General features: G+C 43.4%; 1 protein-coding gene across 50 annotated transcripts in view; it reads right to left on the bottom strand.

Annotated features, from left to right (window-relative positions):
- Positions 1-13,629, bottom strand: part of LOC125242628 (Down syndrome cell adhesion molecule-like protein Dscam2) — a 115,232-nt gene that overhangs the window by 46,444 nt on the left and 55,159 nt on the right. For 19 of the 50 annotated variants that reach the window (XM_048151492.1, XM_048151484.1, XM_048151468.1 and 16 more), the window contains 7 exons: positions 9,690-9,822; positions 8,794-8,942; positions 8,307-8,490; positions 7,836-7,939; positions 7,164-7,420; positions 4,971-5,128; positions 4,016-4,170 (listed from right to left, as the gene is read on the bottom strand). In XM_048151492.1, coding sequence (XP_048007449.1) covers positions 4,016-4,170; positions 4,971-5,128; positions 7,164-7,420; positions 7,836-7,939; positions 8,307-8,490; positions 8,794-8,942; positions 9,690-9,822 — 1,140 coding nt within the window. Of the gene's footprint in view, positions 1-157; positions 446-4,015; positions 4,171-4,970; positions 5,129-7,163; positions 7,421-7,835; positions 7,940-8,306; positions 8,491-8,793; positions 8,943-9,689; positions 9,823-10,130; positions 10,252-10,283; positions 10,408-11,025; positions 11,150-11,680; positions 11,805-12,163; positions 12,288-12,485; positions 12,610-12,678; positions 12,803-13,140; positions 13,265-13,316; positions 13,438-13,467; positions 13,592-13,629 lie in introns of all 50 variants that reach the window. The other 31 variants (XM_048151517.1, XM_048151593.1, XM_048151606.1 and 28 more) reach the window with 12 other exon arrangements.

The raw sequence follows: 13,629 nt of genomic DNA on the forward strand, positions 1-13,629 counted from the left end.
TACTTGGGGTACAACTATGTAGGTACAAATTAAATTGAAGAAAAATATTAAGCGGCTGGCTTTATCCGTAAACATTGGGAGGAAATGGAGGGTTCAGAACTAGTAAGGGCATAAAAAGACGAAGCTATAAAAGTTGTACAAAAAAAATTAAGTGTACCATTTACAGCAAGTTCAGCAGAGTGATTAGTGTGGCCGGCTGCGTTTTGCGCATGACAAGTGTATGTTCCTCTGTGAATGGCTAACACAGATTCGATAGTGAGGCCACTCGCCTTCGCGCTCATTTTCATGATCGATATTCCAGGGGTCTCCGATATGGGCCTATCGTTCAACCGCCACGTGATGTTGACGGGAGCGTCTCCTTTTACTACCATGCATTGCAAGCCGACTGTGTCACCCGCGTTGGCCGGCTCGTCTCCGAACGTAAACGGGTTGATTTGGGGGAGTACTATAATGGTTTTAAGTAAATAAATCATTTTAATGTAATAAACTAGACACGACAAGCAGAAGAAGTGTTGCATGAAGCCAGATCTACTTTGTTGTTTTTTTTATAAAATTACCATTTACAGCCAGTTCAGCAGAATAATTGGCATGACCGGCTTGGTTCGAGGCTAAACAAGTGTAGACACCTCTATGTATGGACGTTACGGAATCAATAGACAGGCTACTCGCTTTGTGACCAATCTTGGTGACTGTTATTCCTGGAACTCCTTTTAAAAGCTGCCCATTTAATTGCCAAGTTATGTTGATAGGAGCGTCGCCTTTCGGCACCATACACTGGACACCGACCATATCTCCCGCGTTGGCCGGCTCGTCTCCGAAGGTGAAAGGATGGATTTGGGGCAAAACTGTTACAGGATGAATAATTTATTGTCTACATTTACTACAAAGATCTGGATCAACAAACTACACTAATATAGAAAAGGGAGAGAAGAACCGTTGACTTCTAAAGTAGCGCTGTGGTTGGTGGAACCCGCGGCGTTCTCAACGCGACAGACGTAAGTGCCTCTGTGGGTTCCATTCACGGAATCAATATTGAGGATCGACATTTTACGGCTCATGCTGCCTATGGCGATGCCGAGGCTTTTGCCATGGAAGATCGGCTTCCCGTTGAGGCTCCACGAGAAGTTGGCCGGCAAGTCGCCCTTGTTCATCACGCACTGGACCGAGGCGGTGTCCCCGGCGTTGGCGGGCTCCGAGCCGAACTCGAAAGGTAAGATTTGAGGGGGGACTGCGATAAAAAGCGACAATTTAAAGTAATCTAATTAAAGAAAAGCGAACCGTTCACGCTAAGAAGAGTGGTGTGGTTAGTGTGCCCGGCTTGATTTCTGATCTCGCAAGTGTAGGAGCCGCGGTGCACGGCGCCGACGGGCTCAATGTTCAGGATGGAGGTTTTCTTGCTGATAGTAGTGAGGACGATGCCGAGGGTGTTGCGGGGCTTAATCTCATCTCCATTGAATCTCCACGTGAATACGACCGGGAGGTCTCCTTTGCTCATCACGCAAGAAACCGACGCCGTCTCACCCTCGTTCAAGATTTCCTCGCCAAATTCGAACGGCGTGATCTGCGGGGGGACTGGGGAGCATGTGAAAACGGGTCTCTAAGAGGAATCTACTTTTTAAAAGGAAGGATACAACCAGTTGTCGATAGCCGATAGCTGTACCGTTGACGTCAAGTACCGCGCTGTGGTTGGCGGAGCCGGCCCAGTTCGCCGCCACACAGACGTAGGAGCCCCTGTTCACCGCGCTAACCGAGTCTATGTTTAGGATGGAGGTTTTCTTGTTTATGTTGACGAGCACTATTCCGAGATCGTTTGCCCTGTGGAGCCGCTGTCCGTTGAAGTACCAGGAGACGTTGAGGCTGGTCGCCCTTGCTGAGGGCGCAGGTGACGGAGGCCATGTCGCCGGCGTTAGCGGGCTCCGAGCCGAACTCGAAGGGCGATATTTGCGGGGGCACTGCAATGACTCGCGCTCACAGACCAACCCCTATAGACATCTATTACAAGACGACTCGCGGTGGCCAGCCTTCCTAGTATTTGCACTGATATAAGCGCGGGCGCTCGCCGTGCCCGATCAGTATCGACCAAGTAACAGACCCGAAAGCAGCGCGTGTTTTTCGCACAAAAAAATTGCGATGTCCACCTGTAGTGTGAAATGGTGTGGAAAAGTAACAAGAAGCTCAAATTTAAAAACAGACGGCCATTCCACAAATAAGAACAGAGCCGGCATAGGTCAACTTACATTGGCCACTTACGGGTAGAGGGACAGATATTTGTCCCTTTTCATCTGGCGCGACTGCCCGCCGTCCTTGACGGCCAATCACAGCAACACATTCCCCGCCCGCTCCTCGCACCCCAAACACTGGTGACTCGTATCGCGAACCAAATATACAAGACTGCCACTCTATAGGAGGTTCTCTGTGCTCGCGCTACAGGGAGCTACTAGTTCTACGTCGGAGGAACGGGCCGTGTGTGGCAAACGATGTAGCTTTGGCGGGCATAAACATCTCCGATAATAACATTGGCCATTTTTAACACACTTATTCAACGCATTGATGTAAACTCTGAAAGGAAGGTTGTTAATACATCAGTGATAAAATAAAGCCACTGTAATATGTTTACATAAAATACTGCGATGTTTTGTTTAAAAAGTTTTTTGTTAAGTTGACGTCATATTACATTACAACGGCCTTATTTTGCCATAAGAAGAGACAGAGTCGCATGTATAAAAAAATGTGTTATCCTGTAATGTGTTAACGTGTAAGACTTGTATAAGTTAAATTACGGCCAACTCTGTGATTTATTCTTCCACTCATTATTTGATTATTTTTCTAATGTATGTTTTGTTCGACTAGAGGGTAGTCACTTTCCTATTTAAAGTCTTCTTTCAGTAAGAATTTATATTTCCGACAGAGTGTTCCTTTTTCCTTTGCTTCTTTCTTCTTCATTGAGTTTTAGCTTATTTAAATATTAAATTTTGCTCCAAATAATAAGTGGTTGACTCTTCTTTCGTAATAAATAATATTGCATAACTTTAATTTGTGTTGATGTGTAAGCAAATAAATTCTTAAATGTATGAATTTAATTTTTGATGTTGTTTCATAAACACTGCATACACTATTATTTGCTCAGGCGATAAATTTATTTGCTCGCACAACACATGGCTGCTGAAAGTTGACTCTAAAAAGTACAGACTTTTAGTAACTCATGTCCGGTCATATACCAAATAACTTTAGGGTCAACGTTCATACACCAAATTTGAGACACGTTTTATCTAGTGTCCAGTTTCAAACGTTCATTTTGTACACAGTTACAGTCACGTTAATACCAACCAACACTGAACCTTACGTTTTTGTGATAAGGTGTACGAAATATCAATAAGTAATAACGTGACAGCAACATGGTGCCCTAACAAAAGTATCCACTTTATCTATACAGCTATAGTTCGCATCATTCACAGAGACGCGCCTCACTGCTCTTCCTAATCTCAACACTACAAGTTTGCACACTTGTGTTATAAGCTACTAGGGAGTACAGCGGCACGCCTTCGTGAATGACACGAACTAAAGACGACGTGGGTACTTAAGTTGGGGCACTTATTGTCACCTGCAATAATCTTTTACACTTCAAAAATATGTGCCTCGCTCTTACGGCTAGGCCACGACATTGGTCTTAGGCGACAGCGGGGTGAATCCACGTAAAAGTAACGTGAGTCACGACATCATTGAGTGGTTTTTTTTAACTATAGCTGCAAATGAAAGGATCTATGCATATATCGGGAAAGTGACTCTTATTTAGAGATAGATTATCACATGAACTTGCATCGTGAATTTGAACATGCCATAAAATCGTGACTCATGTTACTGTTGCCGCGGATTGACCCAGCGGCAAGCCTCGCCCATAGGAACTTTCGTTCGCCCCAATGCCCGCCGTAAGATGTGTCAATGGCGCCATTGTCGTGTAACATAATGCAGGTGACTGTATTCCAATGAACGTTCCTGGATTTCTCTGGAAGCTTACCCATGACTTGGAGCTCGAGCGTGCCGCGGGCGCTGTAGCCCTGGCTGTTCTTGGCGACGCAGGTGTAGGTGGCCTGGTCGCTGTTCCGTTCCACGTTCTCGATCACAAGCGTGCCGTTGGGGAACACTTTCTGTTTGCGGTTGATTGGCAGGACGCTGGAAATTAATTAATAAATATTATATAGGACATTTTTACACCGATTGACTAAGCTGTGGACCTCAAGAGGGATTGTTTGTGTTATAATAAATAACACAGATTATTTCTCTAAATTGATGAATAGGTGTTGAAGTAGGTTTTATAGACGAGATTATTGAATTGTTGCGCTTTCGAGGCCAGAAGCAAAGTACACTGAGCAGATCTTCGCGAAATTGCTTTTCCTAATGTTTTGCGATTTGGATCGAAGTAATATGGCATATTACTTTGACCGAGGTGAGCAAACATTGTAAGCGGAGGACAATTAAAAATAACATTAATAACTTTATAATCATGGTACATGGTACCTGCTTAGTTTCAAATAGTGTCAGTGCTGTTCTTTGTACCTGGCAAAAAGAGTAGAAATTAAAGAGCGGTACTATGTTAACATAGTAGTGCCATCCCTTTCTATCATACACGTTCACACGGGCCAAGTGCGGTGAAGTGTGATCTACTACTATTGATGACCGGTCTAGCGCAGTCGGTAGTGACCCTGCCTGCTACGCCGCGGTCCCGGGTTCGAATCCCGGTAAGGGCATTTATTTGTGTGATGAGCACAGATAATTGTTCGAGTCAATGTTTTCATATATAAGTATTTGTATATTATATATATCGTTGTCTGAGTACCCACTACACAAGCCTTCTTGAGCTTACCGTGAGCCTCAGTCAATCTGTGTAAGAATGTACTATATAATATTTATTTATTACGCGACAACATACTGTCGTCAATCATTTGGTTACCCTACAGAGGCAAAGGGCTTACCGTCCATCTCGCTCCCACACGATAGAGTCAATCGGGTATCCGGCGACGGGGCAGTGCGCGACGAGCGTGTCGCTGGCCACGACGGGGCGTTTCTTCATGGGCCGCACGTACGGCAGACCGTACACGTTCACGCGGGCCGAGTGCGATGCGCTGCCAACCTGGAGTTGAAAACATACTTTTCATCACATTTGCTGTTTAAAGGTAACATTGCGTCTACGTGTACTGAAGCATGATGTACTATTTTATTCCCAAGGGAATAATGGATTTAGTTTTAAAAATTAGTACAATCCGTACAATACTTCAGGCAAAGGATGTTTCAATCTACCAAGGATTTTTATTGCACAAACAAAATTTGACTATTAGGGTATAAAATATATTATACGGTATGAAAAATGCGTTTTATTTATGTTGAACAATTATTCAGTGTGTTTTGCATTTATTTCGTAAATTTAACTCAGATAAGTTGTTATAATTTACGATCTGACAATATGCTCTCTACTCGCGTTTGACCACGTGCGTACGCGAGGCACCCACCGTTGACTAGCAACGGAGAGTACAACAGACCAAAATATTTAAATGAATGAAAAATAAGTAAAATCTTAGTTCAATTATATGATTTATATGCTTTTTTGAACGTTGCATTTAATTTATATGCAGTATTTTCGTGTTTGTTTTCGTTCAAAAAGTGTTTGTTATCAAACAATGGATTTAATATGAATAATCTGATGTAGATCAACATACACTACTGGTCGCAACGCCGCCGGTTGAAGGTTTTGCCTTATGACTGTTTCCTCTGTATTTTTCTCTCAAATGTGATGAAAAACATTGTGTGTAACTCAGGAGGTATCACATTAAAGACTTGTGTCTATTATTCACTCCTGCCTGCGGCAGTCGAGAATAATAACACGCGTCTTTAATGTACCTCCCTTGTTGCACAATGTACTATTGTTAAAGGTTTTAAAGAAATGCGGCCTCGCATATGTATAGCTAAAAGCTAAGTCATCGACATTGTCAGCTTTTTGTTACAGACTAAAGTGCGGGCGGAGCCTTGACTCAAGTCTGTAGTTGCCTGGCTACGACATTGGTTTAAGGCGACAGCGGCGAGAGACAGGTGCGAATGAAAGGCCTCATAACTGTGTCTCGCTCCAATCTATGGCCGTCGCTCGTTGTGGCCGGGCCGTAATTATGCATACTTGCATAGGTTGACTTGACAGCATCTATTAGGACAGTAATTCCGTGCCACGTTACCACATTTATAACTAAAATAGTAAAACAGAATAATGACCCAACTCAGGCTAGATGAATGTTAATGTTACTTCTTAGTACTTAATGTTACTTGCTTATTAAATGGTATCTTGTCTTTTAATGCATGTTAATTATAAGATGTAATGTGTTGACAAGAAGTGGCCCGCCGAGTTTCTTGCCGGTCCCATAGTGGATACCCCCCTCCAACTGAGGGGGGACTGAAATCTTCTCGAGGCTGAGGCGTAGGGTTAGAGCCGGCGTAGTTTTATTTGACGTTCATAAGCGCATTGTAATATGCCTACTTGGAAAAATAAATATTTCATTTCATTTCATTTCATTAGCAGTAACACGAACTAAACTGATATTGTACAAAAATTGATCTTCCAAGCATTTACTCAAAATAAATATTCGAGTAAATCGTGCTGCTTGAAATGGATTGGTGTCAGACAAATTGGCTTTAGGTTGGCTCATTTCCAATAATTGACACTTTAAATGCTAAACGGTTGAATTTGCGTGCCAATATCTACTTCTTGTTACATTAACTCAACTTAAGTGGCAATAGACTATCTTGTTAAAAGCTCGGCCACACATGCGTGTTTTGAGAGCGTAGGCGGAGCGTTAGCTGAGCGCAATGATAGCGATGCGCCGGACGAACGCTGGCGTTGCCAGCGGACGCCGGCGGGAACTAATGAGCGCGGAATGCGAGCGGAACGCCATCGTTTGTCCGGCGCACCGCTATCATTGCGCTACGCTAACGCTCCGCTAACGCTACGCTATCAAAACGCTTTATGTGTGGCGGAGGCTTAAGTCTTTTTCCGGCACTTTCGGTAGTTATTCTACATAGTAAATTTCTAGCAATAAGGTGATGTTGAGACATGAGGTTCCACAAGAAACTCTTGGGACCGAATTCTGGAATCGCACTACAGTTTATGAAAGTTCTTCAATTACCTTGCTCGAAGCGATGCAGGAATACAATCCACCATCATTAGTGTGTACCGAAGAGATGTTCAGATGCGATTCCACGTTGCCGTCAGCAGTAACGAACTGTCCGATCTGCAGGCGTTCTCCGCTGGACAGCTTCTCCCCGTCCAGAAGCCACGCGATGTCAGGAGTGGGGTTACCCGACGCAACGCACTGGAGTCGTAGAGATGGGCCAGATCGGAGAGTCTGCTCTTGGAAGTTCTTGCGGATTTGGGGCGGTTCGACTGAAATTGAATAAAGATAGGTATTAACTCTTACGGCTCGGCCATGACATTGGTCTAAGCGCGACAGCGGTGAGCGGCAGCCATACGTGCGAATGAAAAGTTCCATCGCTGTGTCTCGTTCCAATGTATGGCCGCCGCTGTGGCGCTTAGACCAATGTCGTGGCCGGGCCGTTAGAGCATAGCAAATTCTGGAGTAATTTAAGCGTTTTCGAATATTCTTAGTTGAATACGTTCGTTAACGTACGTACGAATGAAGATTTCTTGTGTGGTATAGGTTTTATGTGTTGAAATGACAGTTGACAGTACAAAAGTAATCAATAAGCAATCAAGTCGTTTGCTTCAGTCAATTTTTTTGCGAATTGTGAATCCTATTAATTACAATATATAAATGAAAGTGTAGTAAAATAAATCTTACATCGTCCTCCAAGTTTAAGTTCGGCGCTAGCTCCTGCACTTTCTTGGTCGTTCCTGATGAAACACTGGTACATTCCCTTGTCTTCTTTCTTCACCGATTCTATCCTGTAATCAATGTAAAAAAGATCATGTACCTATCGGAAACTTTCACAACAACTTTGTACAGGCAGGTTAAGTAAACGTCATAATTTCACACAAGTTTAGCGTTCAAAATAACATTTGCACCAGCGAAACTGTCAAAACTACCAATTAGTTTGGCTAAGACCTTGCTAAATATGACGAATTACATGAACTGAGAATTGAAAATAAGTATAACATTTATGAAACACCATGTCATTATCAAAAATAAACCGAATTATGTCCACATTGCAGGTGGACAATGCAGATCTACCGATTTCAAAGTTCTGGATCGACCAATTTGAAAAAATCAGGACCATTGCTATCCTTAACTGTAAGTTCACATAACAATTACCTGAGCAGAGGGTCGTGGTGCTTCATGTCCTTGCCATCCTTGAGCCAGGTGATCGTCTTGACGGGGTTGCCTTCATATTTGCAGGTAAACACCGCGGGTCTGCCAAAGTCAACAGTTTGAGTAGCTGGTTCCACGGTCGTCTTGAGAGGGGCGGTTACTGTTAGGACCGTTTCTACTGATTCGCCTGGAAATTTAGTAAGGAGCATTGATATATTATATTATTCTATAGCAACCGTTAGGACAACATTATTTAGGTACGTTCTCGAAAGTTGAAGGGTATGTTAATCCATAGTAATATTATAAATGGGAAAGTGTGTATGTCTGTTTGTTTGTCCGTCTTTCACGACAAAAAGGAGCGTCGAATTGATGTGATTTCTTTAGTGGAGGTAGTTGAAGGGATGGAAAGTGACATAGGCTACTTTTTGTCTCTTTCTAACGCGAGCGAAGCCGCAGGCGAAAGCTAGTATGTATATAAGTATGGACATACCACCAACAGAGTTGTTGACCACGCACAGGTATTTTCCAGAATCCTCAACTTTAGCTTCTTTGATAATAAGAGTGCCAGATACTTGTTTTACTCGATCGTTCAGCGTAACTGGCTGCTTTCTCGTCGTGCCGTCAATAAACTTGTACCATCTGGAACAAAACAGAACACGTTCAGAGAGTGAACCAGGCAACTAAAGTAATCTTGGACATTCAGAGATAAAATCGCTACAAAGTTAAAGACAAAAATATTATAGACTATCCTCTGTCACCCACCTGAAAACCGGCACCGGAAACCCTTGACTCAAACACAGAATTGCCCCCTTTTATCCAGCACCCAGTTCAGACTCTTGTAATCGACCACTAGACAGCTTGGGAGGGACACTATTCGTAGGTTCTTAAATGAGACGTTCATTTAATGTTGACGTGAGAAGCTTCAACCCTACCACCGAGACAGACTTGGCTACTAAATTAAAATAGGTACAGTAACGAAAGCGCTTGAAAGCACATGTATGTTATGTGCGAGCTACGCGAAGCACAAAGTAAAGATCGAAGCGTTTATAAAAGCAAGAACACCCTGACACTTACCGGCAGGTGTGTACGCTGTTCTATACTTTGGCTGGGGGCCTTACGGTCGCGGCCGGCCGCGAGTCACGCCTTCATGTCACGCGGGCGGAGCGGCCGCCGCAACAGACTGCAATAACAACGCACATCAGTACATTGGAATGGGATGGTGAGGCTACGTGATGGATGAATGCGTGAGATGTCGGCGGCCGGCCGTGACAGGGTTCAAATCTCAACTTTTACGCATTTCTTTGATTCATTATCAAAGGAAACTTTTATCCCTCGAATAAAAAAAAAAAGTCCACTCTGAATTTTCAATAGGCACCTATCACTCACCTAAATAAGGGTGCCGGAAATGCAGCGACTTGACACGTTAAGTATGCATTGGTGCCTTGAGAAACGACGAAAACTTCCCAACCTTCGAAGTGTTTGGCTGAATCTTTTCTAGGCGGTATCTTATTAGTTGGCTCTGTAATGGATGGATAGGCTGACTTGAAAACCTACAGATCTATGTTATAAACCCTATGGGAAAAGTCTCGAACAAAGCGATACATTTTAATCTCGAGAAATTGTTCTTGGGTACGGGTTAAGTACGATTATATCGGGCTTACCTAAATATAGGGGCGGGATAACCGGATACTTCGCAGGTGAGATAGACGGATTCTTTTTCGGAAACTAAAAATATTTGTCCACCTTCGAATTTGCGGCTTTTCTCACTCCGTGGGGCAATCTTGTTGGTGGGTTCTGCAAGAGAGTAAGTAAATAAATTCAACGCACCTTGACAACGGCACGGGGAACGCCTGCGCCGGGCACAGGAGAGCCATCGCAGAATTTTGCGAATAGTGAACCGCAGCCTTCTGCGTCGATGTGATACTCGGTGCAACACTCCCGATTGGCTCTATGAAATGTTACCTATGTCAAAAAACTTGCCTGTATAAGGGAGTAGGGAACGCCTGAGCCTGACACAGAAGAGCGAAGTTTTGGTTTATCTCTTTGATAAACGTAAAACTTTTAGAGTCCCCGGAAAAAGTCGGTGCTTTTGCGCCCACTGGCTCTGAGGAATTTAATATAACGCTTAAGAAAAACTGCCCTGCCGTATAACCTAATTTCAAAAACGACAACTTGCCTGAATAATGGCACAGGGAAAGCTTGAGCTTGACATAACAACCCGAAGCTTTGTCCAATTGTTCTTATGAATGTCGTACTACGTGCGTCCGTGGAGAAAGTTGGGGCTTTGGATCCCACGGGTTCTGTTATTCAAAATAAACAGTTGATAACCAAATTAAGTTAATAACTACTTGCCTCAAAATAGGGGTAGGGTAACAATGAGCCTGTCAGAATAGTGCGAAGCCTGGTTCGATGTTCAACGCGTTTTCGAAATAAGTACCTATAGTATGTATTTACTTACCTCCCCTTTGATTCCATGGGAAAGGTGGTCGATGTAGCTCCGACCAGTTCTAACGTTCAAAAGTCTATTTGAAATAAGATAGAAATACTTGCCTGAATAATGGTACTGGAAAAGCTTGAGCTTGACATAAGAGTGCGAAACCTTGACCTTGGGTTCTTAACAAGGTGGTACTAAGCGCATCTGTTGAGAAGGTCGGAGCTTTGGATCCCACGGGTTCTGTTGTTCAAAATAAACAGCTGATGACAGAATATAGATTTGACTTGCCTGAATAAAGGAGTAGGGAACGCTTGCGCCTGACACAGTAGAGCAAAACTTTTGTTTATCTCCTCGACGAATGTAAAACTTTTAGAGTTCCCGGAAAAAGTTGGCGCTTTAGCACCCACTGGCTCTGTAGAATGGAATATAACGCTTATGAAAAGTGTCCTGCCGTGAAACCTTATTGTTGGTTCTGTTGTTCAAAAACATCTATAGAATATAAGTACGATAACAGAATATAAGTACTTGCCTAAATACTGGGGCAGGGTAACTTTGAGCCTGACAGAGAAGAGCGAAGCCTTGTCCGATGCGTTTTCTAAATATACTTCCCATTGATTCCGTGGAAAATGTCGGCGATTTAGCTCCCACCGGTTCTACAGGAATTTAATTAAGACATTTTAAAGTGCCTGGGTAGGGCTAAAGTAATGTTGAACTTGCCTGAAGATTGGTACAGGAAATGCCTGTGCTTGACAAAGAAGCGCAAAGCTTTCGCCTCCGTGTCTTTTTAGAGAAGAGATATCAGACTCAGTAGAAAACGAAGGAGCCTTGGAACCGACGGGCTCTGCATAAGAAGAACGGACAGTTAGCACCAACCAAGTTGGTAACTTGGTACAATGCGCAAAACTACTAGACCAAAATAGTAAATGATGTTAGTAACACTTGCCTGAAGATTGGTATGGGAAAAGCCTGGGCTTGGCACATCATTGCAAAATCTTGGCCTCTATGTCTCGTGACCGCCGATAGAGTGAAATCATTGGAAAATGTCGGAGGCTTGGAACCCACCGGCTCTGCGTAAGAAAATACGTGAAGTTAGCTTACCTAAACACTGGAGTGGGGAATGCTTGGGCTTGACACAATAAAGCAAAACTATTCCCAATCTCTTTCACAAATATACTGCCTTTGGATTCAGTAGAAAAAGAAGGGGCTTTTGCTCCAACGGGCTCTACAAAATAAATTAAAATTAATATTTCGAACCGTGTTCGAATCTACCTGAAAGATGGTTTTGGGTACCTTTACTCTGGGAAAGCAGAACCCGGGGAACCTAGTTAAGTCTTACAATCGAAATATATCTCAGCCGTATTAACAGGAGATGTGATCTAACGCAGAGATAGCGAAGATAGAACAGTCGGAGAAACTAGTGGCTCACCTGAAAAGGGGAGTGGGATGCGCCTGAGCTTGACACAAGAGAACAATAGCCTGTTCTGCCGCTTTAGTCAATGTAGTGCTTTTAAATTCTGACGAAAATGTCGGCGCCTTCGACCCAACAGGTTCTGCCAAATAAACTTAATGTTAGGATCTTTGTTTGTCTTACCTGTATATTGGGACGGGGAAAGCTTGAGCTTGGCATAATAGAGCGAAATCTTGACCGGTCCTACGAGTGATTCCAGAGAACTGTACGTCGTTCGAAAACGTTGGGGACTTTGAGCCAACGGGTTCTATAATTGAAACATTAAAATGAATGTAATCACCTGAAAATCGGGACCGGAAAGGCTTGAGCCGGACAGAGGAGTGTCAGGCTTTCGCCTATTTTCCTCATGTATAAAGATAATTTGTTATCAGTAGAAAAGGTTGGCGACTTCGATCCGACGGGTTCTAAAATTATATCTTGAGTATATGATCTGAACTTGCAAGGAATGAAAAGCAGTAGTGATTAGTCCTCACCTAAACAGAGGAACAGGATACCCTTGAGCAGGACACGTAAGTGCAAAATCTTGACCGGAATGTATCTCAAACCACGCTAATTTGGATCCACTTGAGAAGGCAGGACTTTTCGAGCCAATCGGTTCTAAAACAATAAAAAGCTTAAAATACCTGAATAATGGGGCGGGGGATCCCTGAGCTGGGCACAAAAAGCCTTGCTCCACGTCCTTAACATACCACGCCATTTTGAAATCCGTAGAGAAAGTAGGGGCTTTCAAGCCGACAGGCTCTAAAACAAATACGATATTGATTTATAACTCACCTAAATACTGGGACCGGGAACGCTTGTGCCAGACACAAGAGTGTAACACTCGAATCCATTTTGAATTCCACGAATTCTATTGTTTTAGTAGGCACCTTGGGTGGAGCACTATTTATTGGTTCTACAAGAAAAAAGAGACATGCAAATAGTTCAATATTTACCTGGAGAGAGGAACTGGGAAGGCTTGAGCGGGGCACAGCAGAGTCACGCTCGAATTAACAGATGTACTAAAACCTCTAACACTGTCTAAAGTAGGAAACTTCGGAGGAACTCTTCCCACGGGCTCTAAACAGATATTTATTCTATTGTATTCACAACATCGATACTTGTGAATTACCTGAATATTGGGACAGGGAAAGACTGAGCCGGGCATAGCAATGTCACAGAATTATTGGATTGCGCCTCTGTGATGTCAATCATTTTCATAGCCACTTTGGGAGCAGCACTGCCCAGCGGTTCTACGAAATAGTTAACAGTTTATTGATTACCTTGATAGAGGAACTGGGAAAGCTTGGGCGGGACATAGCAACGTCACGCTTGCATTAACTGATGTTTTAAAACCTCTACTATCGTCCAAAGTAGGAAATTTCGGAGGAACTCTGCCCACGGGTTCTAAACATGGAAATTATCTCTACTGAATTCTACGACTC

The sequence above is a fragment of the Leguminivora glycinivorella genome, chromosome 1 (genome assembly GCF_023078275.1).
Source record: "Leguminivora glycinivorella isolate SPB_JAAS2020 chromosome 1, LegGlyc_1.1, whole genome shotgun sequence".
Taxonomy (NCBI): Eukaryota; Metazoa; Arthropoda; class Insecta; order Lepidoptera; family Tortricidae; genus Leguminivora; species Leguminivora glycinivorella.